General features: G+C 52.3%; 1 protein-coding gene across 5 annotated transcripts in view; it reads left to right on the top strand.

Moving 5' to 3' along the window:
- The window catches only part of MORN1 (MORN repeat containing 1), a 2,351,913-nt gene that overhangs the window by 130,180 nt on the left and 2,203,411 nt on the right, over positions 1-18,322 (top strand). For 3 of the 5 annotated variants that reach the window (XM_069610185.1, XM_069610186.1, XM_069610183.1), the window contains exon 1: positions 5,363-5,436. The exons of 1 other annotated variant lie outside the window; for it this stretch is intronic. In XM_069610185.1, the coding sequence (XP_069466286.1) occupies positions 5,373-5,436 (64 nt within the window). In that variant the 5' untranslated portion in view covers positions 5,363-5,372. Of the gene's footprint in view, positions 1-5,361; positions 5,437-18,322 lie in introns of those variants that run through there. One more of the 5 variants, XM_069610184.1, reaches the window with a different exon arrangement.

The following is an 18,322-nucleotide window of genomic DNA, read 5'->3' as shown; positions in this document are numbered from 1 at the left end:
TCTCTCAGGTATGGGGCTACATGTGCTTCTCAGATCGTGTTGACGTGGAAGGGTCCTCTGATCCCAAAATTTGGCAGTATAAAAACACATTCAAGCTGGGGCTTCACCTGATTTCGGACATCAATGCCAAGGTTTTATGAGAATGGCGAGATCCTGAACATATCTCCATGCCCCGGTTCAAGGCCAAGTTATACCCGTAGAAGGGTAAAGACGCCTTCCCGCCAGAGTCAGTGGACAATGATGATATCTAAGCCAGTTTGGTCAGGCAGTCTTCCATGGCAGCGGAAGAGGAGACTGTTAGGGCCCCAGTGGACAGCAAAGCTAACTCGGCTCTGAAGAAGTCCCATGTGGGTTCCCACCTTGCCTTTTGAGCTAACGTCTATGTGTCCTACACTGCTGAGACTGTCCTGGGAGGCTTTATGTGTCTTCACAAGGCGACAGAGGATGGTTCTGATTGCGCTCCTGTACTTGCTGACGTGCAAAATCAAGTGGAACTGCTTTCAGATTGGTCCTTTGAAGGAGTGTAGGGCATCGCCATGGCAACGGGAACCTGTGCTTCTGCCAGACGTCATCTCCATTTGCGGGATTGGAAGTCTGATGGATCCCAGAAGGCGTCAGCTTCGAAGCTCCCCTTTCAAGACAACAAACTCTTTGGCAACATCTCAGAAGATAAAGTTCACACAGTGTTCTGGGCTGACAAGCATACAGATCAGATATGTAAGTCTGCCTCTTCGACAGGCTTGAAAGTCTTTGAGTGCTGGGTCCCGGCCTCATAGTGGTAAACCTGCCCATTTTCATCAGTCCTGTGGTGTCCGTGTTCACCCTGGTGCATCGAAACCCTTGGTTCCTCATCAGAAGTCCTGACAACCCCTGCTTGCTATTATGAGGGAGACTCCAGCACTGTTTTCCGGTGTGGGAAACGTGGGTCTCTGACGTTTGGCCCTCAAGATGGTTCTGTACAGTTACCTGATCGAGTTTCTTGCTCCCCCGGTACAGTCTGTTTTGGCCATGACTACTATGCCCAGGGACCAGGACAAGAGGAGGGCAATGTCCACGGCTCTTGTCAATCTGTTGTAGAAGAAGGCCATTCTATGGGTTCCATGAATTTTACTCTCAAGTCTTCCTGGTTCCGAAGCCTTCGGGCAGTTTCGCTTGATCTTGGACGTGAAGGACCTCAATGTGTTTGTACAAGGGGTTCTCTTCTGGATGGAAAGTCTACAAAAGATAATTCTCCCAGTACAGAGGGGGGACTGGTTGTAATTGGTTATTTATAATGCACTTAATAATCAGAGGTTTCTAAGCGCAGACCCGGGGATCTAACCTGTGTTGCTCTGCGTTGTCTTGCTTCCAAGACGAGCGCGCTGCCCCTGAGATATCCTACCGGTTGGTGCTGTTGGATGCTTACTATCATGTCAGCATCCTTACGTCACATCAGAAATATCTCTGGCCTTCTGTGGGGGGGGCATTTTCAGTTCTGGATCCTTCCCTTTGGATTGAAATCAGTTCTGAGGGTCTTCACAAAACTGGTGTGCCCTCTAGTGTCTCCTCTGCACTTGCTGGATGTCCAACTGTTCCCCTATCTCGCCGACTGGTTGGTCCAGGTGGACCTTAGGCATACTGTCCAGGACCATCTGCTCTGGGTCTGTCAGGCTCTCCAAGAGTGAAGTTTTCTGGTCAGCTGGGGGAAGTGCAATCTCCTCCCATCACAGGACCTGGTGTTTATTGGAGCTCAGTTTTACACAAGGCAGGGGAGGGGCCTCCTCCATCAGGTGAGGGCCTTTCGTCTCCAGGCAGTCCTCTGTGTCTTGCAGTACCACTGGGCTTCAGCACAAGACCTTCTGGTGGTTTAGGGGCATGTGGCCTCTTGAGTCTTCCTGGTGCCTTGGGCTTGGCTCCATCTTTGCACCTTGGTAACCCATCTTCTTCGACACTGGTCTGCCTCCTCCCAGTCCCTTGAGGCCTGGGTCCTGATTCTTCTGGGTTTACGGGAGGATCTGGCCTGGTATGGGTTCCCTCCGGAGGGGTGTGGGGTTAGACAGCCCCTCAAGGATCATCCTTACCACCGATGCCAGGAGCCTCAGCTGGTGGGGTGCTACTCTTGGGGTCCCTGACGGTGCAGGAGTGGTGGGATCTGCAGGGGCTTAGTCGGTCCTCCAATTGGAGGGAATTGGCGGTTAGTTACCAGGCCCTGCTGTGGTTATCTCCTCATCTCCAGGGTGGTGCGGTTTTGGTCCAGACCGACAATTCCTCTGCCATTGCCTATGTCGAAAATCAGGGGGGGTTTGGGGACTCTGTATTCCCTTGCGAGACACATAGGGGCCTGGGCAGAACATCACCTGTTGTCCTTGGAGCCGGTTCACATTTGGTGGGTGGACAATGTGGTGGTTGACCGCCTCAACAGAGCTGGTGTTGTTGGCCAGGACGTTTTCAGAGGTCTGTCAGAGGTTCCGAACTCCGCTGTTTGACCTCTTTGCCTACCCATCCTCGGCCAAGGTTCCCCGGTTCTGCTCTCAGTTCCCTGCAGTGAGGATTGGAGGTGATGCCCTCAACATGGAGTGGCCTTGGGGACTTCTGTATGCCTTCCCTCCCAATCTCCTCATCCCCAAGGTGTTGCAGAAGATCAGACGGAGCGGGTCGTTGATGTTTCTGTTGGTTCCCTTTTGGTCCCGCCGGGCCTCATTCGCTTACTACTGGAGTTCAAGGTACAGGAGGTCTGGAAGATCCTGAGTTGGTCTTGCCTTCTGCAAGCAAGTCCGGGGTAGGGACTACATGTGATCCGTTGGTCTGTCTGGGCTTTGAACGGGAGAGGATATTAGTTTTAGGTGTGTCTGGCCTGTTTGCAGAGACTATTCTACATTCTAAAAGGCGTAGCACGCTGAAGGTCTATGATAAGCACTGGGCGCATTTCTTCTGCTGGTGTGCAGAGTCAGGTACCCGGTACCCCCCTCCAACCCCACTTGCACTGCTGTGGTATAACTGCCGTTCTACAGTTCCGTCAGGATGGGATCAACAAGGGGCTGGCTCTGGCTATTCTTCGGTCCCAGTGGGCAGTTGTGAAAGTTCTAAACTGGGGCTCTATGGGTGCCCTGCAGGATGACGGGTTAGTGGACTGGTTCGTTAAGAGCTTGGTTTCCTCTCGGCCTTCCTAGTGTCTGGCTGTTCCTCCTTGGGATTTGCCTTGTTCTTCAGTTCCTGCAGTCTGCTCCCTTTGAGCCGATTGAACTCATTGATATCAAGCACCTCACGCTCAAGACTGCCTTCTCATTGAAATCACCTTGGCTCATTGTGTGGGGTAAATAGGGGCTCTGTTGTGTCAGCGCTCCTTGCTAGGGTACTCTCAGATTCTCTGGTGTTGCGTTGTGACCCCTGGTTTTTGCCTAAGGTGGCTTCAAAATTTTATTTATCACAGGATATGATTCTTCCCGCCTCAAGACACCCTTTCCTGGGGAGGTGGCTTGGCATGTCATTGTAGTACGGTGCTCTGTCCTGTCGTATCTGGCCAGGACAGAACCCTTCTGTCGTTCGGACAGACTCCTGGTAACATTTGAGGACGCTGGGGCAGGCAGGAAAGCATCTGTGGTGTCCATCAATCACTGGCTCAAGATGGTTATCTCCATGGCTTACCTGGCTTTGTGGTTGCTGGTCCCTCTGAGGGTCCAGGGTCGTTCCACCAGGGGCATGGGGGCCTCCTGGTCTGTTTCTCTGGGTGTTCCCCTGCATGAGATCTGCAGAGCAGCTACTTGGGCAGATCCAGATACCTTCATCACTCACTACTGGCTCAATGTTGGTAACACCAGGGATGGTTCCTTAGGGGTGGGGTGTTGTCGGTTCTCCACCTGTGACTGTTGGCATATCTCTCAACTCACACGCTTTTGGTGGGTGTCAGCCGCCTTGTAAAGAGCTGAGTCACCCGCCAAGCCTCCTACAAGCTCATTCATTTCAATGGGCTCTCACCCGCCAAAAACAAAATCATGTGTTTTCACCCGCCTTTGCGAAACAAATGGTTGAGAGCTATGCTGTTGGTTCCTTTGCACAATAAATTGGTGGTGTTGCTGCATTGCTTTGGTGTGTCCAGTGCCTTAAGTGGTACTACAAAATGAGCTGTGGCTCATCTAGGGGGCGTGGCCTAACAGCGGGTATCATCTATTGGCTCATTAGGCGACCCCCTTGACGAGCCCGGCTCAATGGGCTACTGACCCCCCCTGCCAGGCAGCCTTTTGTAGAGATCAGCACCCTCTCTCCGAGGGGGAGAGGGTACTGATCTTTGCATTTATTTTCTATAGGTTTGCCTGGCAGGGGACAGCACCTTGCCTATTCAGCCTTAATGGTGGTGCTGCCCCTCGCCAGCTGGGGAGGGGCAGTGTCACCATTAAGGCTGAAAGGGTGAGGCCACTGAAAGCTGAGGCCATTTCCTGAAGAATGAAACTCCCGCGAATGCGCAATAGCTTCAGGATTTAGAAAACAAAGCCTCTGCTTCCAGCGGTCTCACGTTTTCTCCATAATGCTGGCGCCGGCACACGGCTCTTGCTTAAAGGGATGCTTCCCAGGTGCAGTGCCACCATTATGGCTGAAAGGCATTTTTTCCGACGCCTGAAGCTGTCGCACACGAGCAAGAGCTTCAGGCTTTACTTTTCGGTTTGTGGCCGGGGCTGGCAGCTGAGATTAGTGGGCCCTGGCAGAGCCCCGCCTCAAAATGAGATTTCGGAGCCCCGGCCCACTTAAAGGCCTAGGTGTGTCTCATTGCGTCCTTTCACTGGCATGTTGCCTTTGGTATACCTCATTGGTAAGTAATGGAACAAGGAAGAGGGCCGTGGAGGTAATGCTCGAATTACTTAGTAGTAATCTTCATTACTTCTAGTATTGCTCTTCCTCTTCACAGTACTGACGATCCTCCATGCCCCCATGATCAGACTGGAATTTGGAGGAAATGTGGATTGTTGGTAAACCAGTTGCCATAAAACCGCCAAAGAGAAGAAAAAGACAAAACAGTTCCTGAATGGGAGGCGGAGCCTCATAGGTCAGTACTGCGACGAGGTAGAGCACGACTAGACGTAATGAAGATTACCGCTAAGTAATCCGAGCAATAATGTCCAATGTAGTAAAATGATCTGCTGTAGCTGTAGACTACTACGTGTAACCATTTTTGAATTATCGCCACATTTATTCGGTTTATTCCTCTCATCGTCCGTTCTATTTCAGGAAGATGCCGGCCTTTGTACTGAACTCTAGAGTGCTCGCGCTCACATGTCCACGCGGCGCAGTTTATAATGATATGTGCCGCACTATAACTGGTTCGTGCGGCGTTTCCCTGGTAACACGAGACCCAATAGGCATTGGCCGTTTTGTGTCTGTTGCATATTTTCACGTTCAAGATGGCAACGCAGCGAAGTGTCGGAGGCCGGTACATAGGGGAGGTGAAGAAACAGCTAAGAGATGGTAATGGCAGAGGGCAGTATATGTGGTGCACGAGAGATAAAAGTAGATTCCGCAGACAACAGTTTCACCTCTTGCTGATGCTCTTTCTCTGGCCCCACGTGGAGCTCTGCTAACTTCCTGGAGAGCCCCAGCTATGTTACTCGCATTTATAGCACAGTTGTACGTCTCGCGGACCCCTCTGTAACTTTTTCCCTCTGCCGCACTCCAACTCCGCAGCTGAACCTACAACAGCATCGTCCTTCCTTGTAACTTTACCCCCCTTTGACCTGAATGGTTACCGTGACACAGACTGACTCTTGCCTAATGCAACATCAACTTGACCCTTTTAGTGGTCACGCTAAAATTACTTCACTTTGGCCCGCAGTGACCTCTAGCGGCCCAACAGTGCCTACACCCTAACCAGATCTGCCTAGATTTGACAATCAAAACCCCTGACTACCGCTGCACACGTTGCAACTATATAATGACTCCAGACTATTATTTAATGGGTTATATGAACATTACATTTGTAAGTGTGGTGGAATCTGAAATAATAAAATGCATCAATTGCAACTTAGCATCAGCATCTTTGACATATGTGCACCTGTGTAAACACAAGTCCGCGTTTTGTTACTAATTAAAAAACGAAACCCATTTTTTCTGCATAATTATTAGATCATCTTGTTCAGTGCAAAAACAGGTCTTACCCAGTGGTCGAATCGTACAAAAAGAAGTAGTGGAACTATGTTCCCTGCTGGTCTGCCCCCGCTCTCCACAAACCCCATTGCTGCACCCCCTCCCACACACAACCCAAACCCCCAAACAAACACACCTGCTATTTAAGGGACTGTTCAGTGCAGTGCAATGAAGTGCAACGCTTCAACTTCTTCCTACACTTTTTTTATTTTAAAACTAAACCATTCCAAAACGGTTTCTTTTTAAAATAAAAGTATAGGAACAGTGAAACTCAAAAATAAAAAGTATATGCGCACGGCTGCTGACCACCTCGACTTCTGGTTTTACCTAGTTTTCATTAAAACCCCCGTAACCATGGCACAGAGAGAAATCATGATTTGCTCAGGATCACACAGGTTAGGCGAGTGGTGAAGCCGGATTTGACACAGTGTGGAAATTAGCACTACACCACATTTCTTCTCAACTCTAGTTGTTGGGAATACGTTAATGTAAGCTTAAAAAAAATGTTTTTTTTTGCATTTTGAAAATGTACTTTCAACACTCCGAGACACGACACACTAAACTACAATACGATTCCCAACTTAATCGTTAACACAGGCTTTTTATATAGTGCGAAGACAATTTACATTCCGCATAAATGCAAAACCTTTTTTTGTGGGTGTCAAATAAGATCATCCTAAGAAAATGAGAGACAGTTTAAAATGTTTTTTGTGTATCTCGCGGTTTAATTGTATCGAAAGAACGATTTGGATATCTAACTTCAGCTTTGTTCAGGTTTCAAAATCAAAATGGCCAATTCCCCCTTTGACTCTTAGTGACAACGAGTTGGTAACTGTTTAATCCCGGCGAGAGGCCAGAGCAACTTGCCGGAAGAGTGGTGTTCCTCTCTGAGCACTTTCTGGTCACTGCTGCTCTGGTGGCCAGCAAAGGCAGCAGCCGTAGTCTGCAATCTAATATAATTTATTGTAGACCCTGCTAATCCAGAGTTTTCAAACTTTTCACTAGAGACGTGAAGAAGAGCAAGAAAACCATTTGACCTCAGGCACATCCCGGAGAGTAGGCAGGTCTGACCTGTCATCAGTGAAACCGCCAACAGCAAGTTCAGTCTCAGTGTTATTGTGATTTCACTGCCAACCCTGACCTCACTCTAACCATCAACGACTTTACTCTGACCTCCAAGTGTGACCACGTTCTGACCCTTATAGTGACATCTACCCGACCTTTCCCCAAGTGTAACCTGAACAGTGATCATTTTATAAACCAATGGTTTTGACCCTTTTGCTCTCCAGATGTTTTGGACCACAACTCCCATGATCCCTCAACCTTGACTGTTGCATAGTGACTACGCTGTTAATACGCATTACCTCCATGTCCACTCTTCCTCGTCCCAGTACTTACTTCATGAGGCCCCTGCCTCCGACACAGGACCTTCTTCTATTTATTTAAATTCCTATAACTCCTCCCCCACATCCACGTCACTCAGTTTAATTTTTCCTGCCTCCGGCAGGTTGGACTTTTTCTTCCCGGTGCGGGGCACTGGGGAGCACCTATTGCTGGCCCCCTGGGGGGGGCTGTGTGGCGGGGCCCTCTGCTCCATCAGGTGCGGCGCTGCTCCTGGGCCACCTGCGTGGCTTGGGGTCACAGTTGAGCGGGATTGCTCGCTCGGTTCTTTGCTGGGCTCTGGACCGCAGCGTGAGCATTGAGTCCCGGGTCCTGCATGGCCCGGGGAAGGTAAGGAGAGGGGAGGATTGGGCTTGATGTTTTTTCCCCTCTCCTCCTGTTTTGGCCATCTTGATTCGACAGGCCTTTTCCTCGTGCTCTGTGTACACATCTTTATTGGAAATGATGGCAAGCACTTGGCAGTATGGGCTAGCCTTTCCTTTTGTTGTGGGGCCTCTCTGCTTCTTGTCGTGGGGTGATAGTGGCAGAGAGTCTTTGAAAGTGCGGGGGCTCTGTTCTGTCGCAGGCATGTCACATACCACCCGCTCCTCAGACACACGCAGCACAGGATGCACCGGATGTTAGCTGCATTCTCTGGGGAAAGGTAAGGAGAGGGGAGGACTGTGCTTGATATTTTTCCCCTCTCCTGCTGTTATGGCCATCTTGACTCCTTCAACATGCTGTTTCCTCGTGCTTTGTGTACACATCTTTGTTGGAAATGATGGCAAGCACTTGGCAGTATGGGCTAAGTCTTCCCTTTTGTTGTGAGGCCTCTCTGCTTCTTGTCGTGGGGTGACTGTGCCAGAGAGTATTTGAAAGTGCGTGGGCTCTGTTCTGTCGCAGGCATGTCACATACCACCCGCTCCTGAGACACACACAGCCCAGGATGCACCGGATGTTAGCTGCATTCTCTGGTGGAAGGTAAGGAGAGGGGAGGACCGTGCTTGATATTTTTCCCCTCTCCTGCTGGTATGGCCATCTTGACTCCTTCAACATGCCGTTTCCTCGTGCTCTGTGTACACATCTTTATTGGAAATAATGGCAAGCACTTGGCAGTATGGCGTAGCCTTCCCTTTTTATTGTGAGGCCTCTCTGCTTCTTGTCGTGGGGTGACAGTGGCAGAGAGTCTTTGAAAGTGCGGAGGCTCTGTTCTGTCACAGGCATATCACATACCACCCGCTCCTCAGACACACGCAGCCCAGGATGCACCGGATGTTGGCTGCATTCTTTGCGTGCAGTCTGTGAAAACGGCGCAGATTTGGCAGCGTCTGCAAGCGGCCGGAAGGGTACTGGCCTGGCATGGTCTACACTTCGGGTTCGAGTCTCAGCGGTGCTGACTCGGCCCTTCATCCTTCCTAGACCACGCATTGGAACGATTTAGAGCTTGGGGCTACCAGCTACTGGATACAGGACTCAAGCCACCTCTCAGCAATGTGGCGAGTTAGTGGTTTGTTTGGGTCTGTGCTAGCTATGGACGCAGACTCCTTGTCCTGTCTTCTTCCTCTGAACTGCACGAGGGAAGGTCAAAGGAGATGATTTTCTTTTCCCTTGTCCGGCATGGAATTATAGAAAATGCATCATGGAAGTAATGGCCATTCAGAGGGTTCCCAGTGTCTCTTCTTTTAGGGCCTAGGTCCTCCGGTGCCGACGTGTTGCTTTCACGCCTCCTCTCAGACTTGTGGGAAGTGATATGGCACATGGTGGCACATGTCTGTGCTTAGAGGGGTTCTCGGAGCCCCTGGTGTCGGTGGAGGGGGATGTCACTTCAGTGGGTTTTTCCAGTGTAGGAATACCCCAGGTGGGGGGTTGCCTTTCATGTCTGCTATCCGGGATGGATTGCTTTGCCCCGCTTTGCGACATTACTCTGCCCTTTTGACGCCAGCCTGGTGGCTCCTCTGTCGGCTGGGGGGCCATGGTCTGCTGGACTTCTGGGCTGTCCTGTATCTTCCTTTTGATAAGTGGGATCTTTTTGTGGGCTGACAAGCATGCTGTTATATTGTGGCGCAGGCATGCTTCAACGTCCTGTGATTTTCCTCTGGTGCAAGTGCAGTGACTGGCGGTTTTCCCTGGCCCCTCGTCTCTGTCTTCTCGGAGGTGTATGGGACCGGTGGGGTTCAGCTTCCTGGGTAATGGGCTCCTTCCGGAGGGGGGTATCAGTTACATTTCCTGTCTCCTCCTGTCCAGGTTTGCATGGTTAGGACTTTGGTACCCAGCTCACGGTCCAGGTAGTTGGCCATGGGATCAGTTCTCTCGGAACGATTGTTGTGGGTTACCGTCTTGCCCATTCCTCTCCCTGTTCAGGGTCAAGTTTTCTACTTGCAGGTGTTCCTGGTCCCTATGCCTTCTAGGATGTGTCAACTGCTTATGGGTCTCAAGACCGTGCACTGCTTGTCCGGACGTCTGGGGAGAGCGTACTCTGGATGTTGTGCAGGGGGGGCGCTTGCTGGCTGGTTTGGGCTGGGTTCTCAGAAGGCAGTGTGTCTCGGCTCGCCTGTTGCTGAAGTTACGGGGCACGTGGCGTCTTGCGTGTTTTCCGGTTCCTTGAGCCCGTCTTCGGTTACGTCCCCTGGTGTCTTACACTGGGTTCCGACATCTCGGCTTTCGTAGTTGTGTTTTCAGTGTCTCCAGCGCTGCGAGTCTCCCTGCTGTGGTGGCGGGGGATTTCAGGTCTACATGCTGAGGTGTGCATGGTCCATCCTCCTGTGGCCTCTCTTACTACCGACGCCGGCAGAAAGGGTCTACATTGGGGGTCCTCTCAGCTCAAAGGTTGTGAGATCTGGGGAGAGCCAGCGATCATCCAATTGGCAAGAGTTGTGCCATTTTCCAAGCTCTGGTGTACTACAAGGAGTTGCTGGACGGTCGGCAGTTTTGATCCGATCGGACAATACGACGGCCTTGGCATATGTCAACAGCAAAAGGGGTTCCGGCCGCTCCTTGAATGCTGTGGCAGCACTGGTAGGCACCTGGGAGAAATCTCATCTGGTGTCCCTGGTGGCCTCACGTATCAGAAGGGTGGACAATGTTCAAGCAGATCTTCTCAGACGCCGGTTTTCACTCCTCGACGGAACTGGTCCTGTTGGCCCAGGTCTTTGCGGTGACCTGTGTCAGATTAGGGTCCACGGTTCTAGACCTGTTTGCATCCCCGGCCTCAGCAGAAGTTCCCCTCTTCTGCTCTTGGTTTCAGGCCGGGGGATTGGGGGATGGACGCCCTCTCTGTACAGTGGCCTTGGGGTTTTCCTTTATGCCTTTCCGCCTATTCCCCTTCTGCCCCGGGTGGTTTGGCGCATCAAAGTGTCCAGGGTGACTGTGTTGTTGTTAGCTCAGTTCTGGTCCCGCCGGAGTTGGCTCCCCTCTCTGTTGGAGCTTCGGTCCTAGGAACCTTGGCTGGTTCCGAGGTGGCCGTGTCCCCTTCAAGGGGATCTGCGGTTGGAATTCCACTGGATGCAATGGGCAGTGTGGCTATTGCTCGGTCTAGGTTGATATCTCAGGGGTTCCCAGATCCTGTAGTTGAGTACATAATGGATGCTCTTAGACCCTCCACTCTGAAGGTGTTCGGCAGGCATTGGGACCATTTCCGAGACTGGTATGGGCGGTCTGGGATCCCTCCCCTGCGTTCTGGCCTCTGCTATCCTTCGATTCCTCCAGAAGGGCTTTTGACAGGGGCCTGGCAGTTCTTTCCCTGGCTTCACTCTCAGTGGGCCACCATGAAATTGATTTTGGGGGACTCTGATGGTCACTTGGATGGGGAGGTGTTGGTGGGGAAGTTGCTCCAGGGTTTTTCTTCTTCCCGTCCTTGTGCTGATAAAGGGCTTCCCCCTTGGGATCTCCCTCTTGTATTACGGTTCCTTCAAGGGCCTACTTTTGAGCCCTTTTCCGAGATTGATATCAAACATCTTACACTGAAATCTGCTTTTCTTATTGCCCTTGCTTCTGCCCGTAGGCTTGGGGAGATTGGGGCTCTCTTATATCACCCTCCTTTCCTGAGGGTGCTGCCAGACTCGGTGCTGCTGAGGTGTGGTCCGAAGTTCCTCCCTTAAGTTGTATCTCGGTTTTCACACCTCTCAGGATCTGGTTCTCCCTGACTTCTTTCATGATCCGAGAATGCATGAGGAGGTGGCTTGGCTTAACATTATGTCCGGCGGGACGTGTTGGAGTATTTGGCTAGGTTTGCTTTTTTTTCACCAATCTGATAGTCTTCTGATTGCTTGTGGTCCGGCTGGGGCTGGGCATAACACATCTGTGGTTTCCATTTTCCGATGGTTCCGGGTTGTGATCTCCAGGACCTATGTGGCTTTTGGCTTTCCTGTGCCTGCGCACAATCAGGGGCGGTCCGCCAGGGGTTTGGCGGCTTCCTGGGCCGATGCAAGGAGGGTTTTCTCTGCAAGAGATTTGTATGTCTGCCGCCTTGGCTGGTCTAGGGATTTTCATCAACCGCTATGGGTTGAGTTTCTCCCACTCGGGGGGGTTGGTTCCTTCATGGTTGGAGTTTGTGGGGATATGAATTAAGAGTTATTGTGGGTGTGTTTGCTGCACCGTCTTTAGCTCTGTGTCTCATTGGGACCTTTTACCCGTTGCTGCTTTGGTATACCTCATGAAGTAAGTACTGGGACGAGGAAGAGTGGACGTGGAGGTAATGCTCTGATTACTTACCGGTAATCTTCATTACTCCTAGTCTTACTCTTCCTCGTCACAGTACTGATGACCCTCCTCACCCTCCCTGCGGGGAAGGTCCCATGCTCTGGCTTGGTAATACGAAACTGAGTGACGTGGATGTGGGGGAGGAGTTATAGGAATTCAAAGAAATAGAAGAAGGTCCTGTGTCGGAGGCCGGGGCCTCATGAAGTACTGTGACGAGGAAGAGTAGGACTAGGAGTAATGAAGATCAGAGCATGCGCGAGCGGGGACGAGGCTCGCGCATGAGTGGTTGGAATAAAGACGGCCCTCTGGCAGTTGGCGCCGGGGACCCGAGCAGACTACACGTCTCCCGGGTTGTTCCTCCAACGTGTATGTGTGGCTGCGTGTGAATGCAAGTGGGGGCCCAGGCCAGCCCCCACCATTCCAACATTGGCGACGAGGACAACTCCGGTGCAGTTCTTCTCTGCTCCGACGGCGTTGGAAGCAGGGAACGTTGCTCAGTTTTGGCACGGACCTACACGCACGGCCGGCGGCCATCTTGATTCACACGCGGATTGCAGCGGTTGCGGCCCTGGTGGGTGCTCGTGCGCCGACTGCAATCCCCTGAGCCTTGTGGCTAATTTTTGGGACCTTCCACAGCCCTAGCCTGCTGCAGGGCTGTGGCACAAAAAAAAAAAAGGAAAGAAGGAAAGGCGCAGGAAGAGAGCCCTGGTGAAGGTGCTGGACACTTCTTCACACATGGAGCCATTGGGCTGGGTTCCACAATCTTTCATCTGGGGACCAAATCTTCATTTCACCTGCAGAGGATAACAACATTCCGTGACTCTGCCGTTGCCATGGGTGAGGAAGAAGCAGAGGGGGGTGCCCCAATCCCACGCAGGATGCACAGCACTTTGGCCCCCATGCCCGAATTTGACACCACGGGCCCGCCATCCAAGTTGGGGCCGAAAAGGCTTCTGTGGGTTAAAAACCAGAAATGTTTTTCAGGGCCTCGGGAGAAACGGATGACGAGGCAAAGATCGCCATCATGGTGTACTCTGCAGGGACGGAGGTCCACAGAATATATGACTCTCTCAACATCCCGGTGGTCACATACGACGCCGTGAAACAGGCTCTTCGAGACCATTTTCTTCCCATGGTGAACGTGGACTTTGACAGATTTGTCATGTGTGCCGAGAAGCAACTGGAAGACGAATCACTGGACCAGTTCTGTGCACGGCTGAGGCACCTGGCAAGCTCCTGCAGGTGGGTGAACGAAGAGGAGATTGTTCGGAACCAACTGCTGCAAGGGTGCAGTTCGGGGAAGCTGAGGAGGCAGGTTTTGAGAGAGCCGGGGTTGACCCTGCAGAAAGTTTTGGACACTGGGAGAGATTACGAATTGGTGGAGGCAAGGGGGGTGAAGATGGATGCAGCCACGCACTCTGGCAAGGGCGTGGAGGCATTTGCTATTGGACGCTCTGCTCCAGGGAGGGCGAGATGGACACCAAGGAGAGAGGATGACCCTCCAGCGTCTGGGGGCACCCAGTCGTGTCCCTAATGCGGGTATGACCTGCCGCACGTAGGGGAGTGCCCAGCAAAATCAAGTGTCTTTGGCCGGTGTGGCACACCAGGACATTATGCTAGGGTGTGCAGAGCAACCGCGCCGTAGCAGCATCGAGAGGACCGGCGAGAGTTGGCGGGAGCAACACTCGGAGGGTGAGGAACGTGGCGGCTGTCGAGCAAGGCATGCAGGACCTGAACATTGTTGAGGAGGAAGAGGAAGAAATCTTCTTTATTTCGAGCATTGCCAAGGGCCCTGGAGGAAGCCGACAACCGACATGCACGGTAAACATTGGAGAAGTTCCCACCCCAGTCCTCATAGATACGGGGGCGTCCGTCTGTGTGCTAGCAACTGACCATTACGAGGCACTCCTTGGCCCGCCCGAATTGGCAGAATCCACGGCGCGGATATACGCATTTGGGGGAGACTCGCCACTCCCCATCCAAGTGGCGTTTGTGGCACCGGTGTCCCACGGACAGAGCAAGATAAAAGCGAGGTTCTTCGTCACAAGTGTGAGCCCGCACTCCCTCATAAATTGTGCTGACTCTGAAGCGCTGAACCTGGTGCACTTCACGTTTGCTGTGTATCACACTGACCTGGGACGCCTGCTACAGCGCTTTGACATGATCTTGCAAGGCATAGGGAAGCTAAAGGTTGACCCCATACAGCTTCACATCGACGGGTCGGTGAGGCCAACAGCGCTCGAGCATCGCCGCATACCGTTCCACTTGAGGGCACCGGTGGAGAAGGAGCTGCAGACGATGGTCGACCTAGACATCATTGAGAGAGTGGAAGGACCCACCCCTTGGGTCTCTCCGATCGTGGTGGCCCCAAAACCCAAACAGCCTGGAGCAGTCCGCATCTGCGTGGACATGAGGCTGCCCAACCTGGCGATCAAAAGGGAACGCCACCTCACGCCCACCCTGGATGACATTGTTGGCAAGTTGCAGAGGGCGAGGGTGTTCTCTAAACTGGACTTGAGGTCTGGCTACCACCAGCTGGAGCTCCACCCTGAGTCAAGATACATTACCACCTTTACGACTCACGAGGGGCTGTATCAGTTTAAGAGGCTCCACTTCGGGGTCTCGACGGCAGCAGAAGTCTTCCAGAATGCCATCAGGGGGGACCTGTCGGGACTCAAGGGAGTGATCAACATGTTGGACGACATCCTGGTGTTCGCGAAGTCGGAGGCGGAACATCTGAAGTGCCTGGAAAACACCCTGGAAAGGCTCCACAGCCTTGGGCTGACCCTCCACAAAAAAAAATGTGAATTTTTGAAAGACCGGCTAGAATTCTTCAGCTTTGTGTTCCACGCCGGGGGCATATCCCCGGATCCAGAGAAGGTGAAGGACATCCAGCAGGCCGCCCCGCCGGGGTCACCCACGGAGGTCAGGAGCTTCCTGGGGATGGTCAATTACCGTGGACGATTCATTCGTGACTTGGCCTCCCTGTCGGAACCCTTGCGGGCACTGACCAGAAATGACGTAGTCTGGAACTGGACCGGGAAGGAACAGAGGGCGTTCGCTGCCATCAAGAACGCCCTGTCAGGGCAGGAGACGATGGCCTACTTCAATCCAGACCGGGAGTCGGAGATCGTAGTGGATGCCAGCCCGGTAGGACTGGGGGTGGTCCTCATGCAGACAGATCCTCAAGGGACCGTGCGGCCCATTGCATATGCCAGCAAGGCTCTCACCGAGACCGAGAGGCGCTATTCACAAATCGAGCGCAAAGCTTTAGCTATCCTGTGGGGCTGCAGACCTTTTCGCTTTACATTCTGGGGAAACCTGTAGTTGACGTGATGGATCATAAGCCCCTGATTCCAATCATGTCTGGGGCATCATCCAAACCACCACCGCGCATCGAGAGGTGGATGCTCTCGCTGATGGAGTATGGGGCCAAATTGCTGTATCGTCCTGGCACGAACAATCCAGCGTATTATTTGTCCCGACACCCGGGCGCTGGGCGGCCCAGGGACTCAGCGGAGGTGGCAGACTGTGTGGAAACGGTGCGCCTGGTGGTGGAATCGGCACTACCCGTCGCCCAAGCGCGCCAGGAGATTGCCGATGAATCGAACGCAGACGATGTGTTCCTGAGGATCAAGGAGGCCGTATCAAGTGGCGAATGGCGCGAAGTGCTGATGAACAATGCCAGAAGGGGTGATAAAGCACAAGAGGACTTGAGGGTGCTCCGGAAGGCACGCCACGAGATGTCGGTGGCCGAGGACGGTCTGCTGCTGAGGGGGCACCAGATAGTCATCCCACGCGCTCTGGTGGGCAAAGTGCTGCAGCTGGCCCACAAGGGGCACCAGGGGACGGCAAAGACGAAGGCACGCCTCCGTTTGAATGTGTGGTTCCCGGACTTGGAGGGCAGAGTGGATGAATTTGTGAGGGCTTGCATTCCATGCCAAGCGGCGAGTCCAGTGGAAAGAGGGCCACCCATTCAATCCATGGAGAGGAGTGAGCGCCCGTGGGGGACTGTGCATGCAGACTTCAGGTCCACGGGCCGGGGAATGTACTTTTTGGCGGTGACAGACCAATGGTCCCGCTACCCTTAGGTGGAGCTGGTTGAGTCCACGGCCAGTGACCACACCATCCTGGCCCTGGAGAAAATGTTCACCACCCACGGATTCCCCCTGGAGATCTCCTCGGACAACGGGTCACCGTTCCAAGGGCAACAGTTTGCTCGTTATTGTGAGGAAAGGGGGATAAAGCATCGGAAAGTTACCCCACTCTGGCTCTGAGCCAATGGGGAGGTGGAACGCTTCATGCGGACGCTTAACAAAATTTTCTGCATATCGCTGAATGGAGGGGAAGACCTCCGGCGCAACCTGTTTGAGTTTCTACGCGAGTATCGCATGACCCCGCATCAATCTACTGGGGTCGCGCCGGCGGAAGCTCTCTTCAAACAGGCACCCCAAGGACTATTGCCCGAAGTGGAAGGTCGTTGTCTGGGAGAGATTGACAACAACAGGGTGCGAGCAGAAAGGGCTGGCCAGAACAAGAGAGAGACTGCCCGGCGAAGATTACCGGAGAGGGCGATTGCAGTGGGGGACACCGTGCTGGTGTGAAATAGGAGGCCAGAAGGAAAATTGTCGTTATCCTACGAGGCGCAGCCGCTGGGGGTGACCCACGTCAAAGGATCCATGATCACTGCAGCCAATGCCCAGGGAACTGTCACCAGGAATGCGTCGTTTTTCAAGCGCATCGAGGGGGCGCCAAGCCCGGAAGAGAGCGTCATGCAGGGGCCAGCGCATGACGCTGGATCGTCACCGAGAGACGATGGACCGCCAGAGACTCCAGGGACACCGGAGATGCCCACAGCTGAGGCACACAGGTACCCGAGCAGGGCGGGGCGCAACCCGCCGCTGAGGTTCCAAGACTTTATTATACACTCTGCCTCGTAACCGGTGAAAGACTGTTCGTTAACATTTGAATTGCCATTGTTGATTGTATTAGTTGTCATGGTTTCTTGTTTGGGAAAAAGGAGGGATGTTGTGTAGTGACTACGCTGTTAATACGCATGCGCGAGCAGGGACGAGGCTCGCGCATGCGTGGTTGGAATAAAGACGGTCCTCTGGCAGTTGGCGCTGGGGACCCGAGCAGACTACACGTCTCCCAGGTGGTTCCTCCGGCGTGTATGTGTGGCTGCGTGTGAATGCAGGTGGGGGCCCAGGCAGTCCCCACCATTCCGACATTGACTAAGCTGGCTTGTGTTGATGAGAGTTGTGATCCAAAACATCTGCAAAGCCAAAGGTTACGGACTCCTGCTATAACCATTAAGTCGACCCCGCCTTCCCCCACTGTGCCCTGGCTCCCACTTTGAGCCAAAGAGAGATACCCGTGGGATATAATGTTGACTCTCACTGACACCTACAGTTGCCTTATGATTATGGATAATAGTTTTTCAGCATTAGTTGGATGTTCTGTGAAACTAGTTATAGGGAAGGTATTCTACGCATTGTTGGGGAAACCAACGGGAATGTAAGGTGTTATGTTTGCCCCACCACCCTCTAATGAGCCAATTTCCACTACAAATGGTCTGACATCAGACTGTGATCGGTAGTATGTGGCCCACCATGACCACACATTTGTTGTTAGAAATTAGATGTTTGTTACGCTGTTTTGCACATGCAGAATAATTGCATGTGTTTTATGTGACGCTGTATTTTGCACAAAAATAATGTTTAAACATTTAGGGTAAATTATTTCCCCTTCTTTTAGCACGTTGTCTCTTGTTTATGTATGTTTCATTTTATAACACGGTATATGTATTGAATAATATATGTGTATTAATGTGATTTCCCCCCCGCCCTACTGTCACTTATTATTTTCTCCATTTCTTCTACCAAGTAGATGAATGATTTGTTATATATATTTTTCCACAAAAAACTTAATTGGTTATTCCTCGTGAGACACCACCCTGTTGTGTTTGATAATATTGACCCCAGGAGTCTACGAGCTATGGGGTATACCCATTTATATATTTCTTGGCCTTAGGGTTCCCACCACTGAGAGCCCTTGCTTACCTCCCTAGACTGGATCGGGATCATGTTTCTGCAGGTCTTTGTTCTGTGGTACTTGACTGCAAAAGTGAGGA

The sequence above is a fragment of the Ambystoma mexicanum genome, chromosome 8, assembly GCF_040938575.1.
Source record: "Ambystoma mexicanum isolate Mex_15411 chromosome 8, UKY_AmexF1_1, whole genome shotgun sequence".
In the NCBI taxonomy this organism is placed as follows: Eukaryota; Metazoa; Chordata; class Amphibia; order Caudata; family Ambystomatidae; genus Ambystoma; species Ambystoma mexicanum.
Note: the sequence above shows the minus strand (reverse complement) of the source record. Positions and strands in the feature narration are given on the sequence as shown.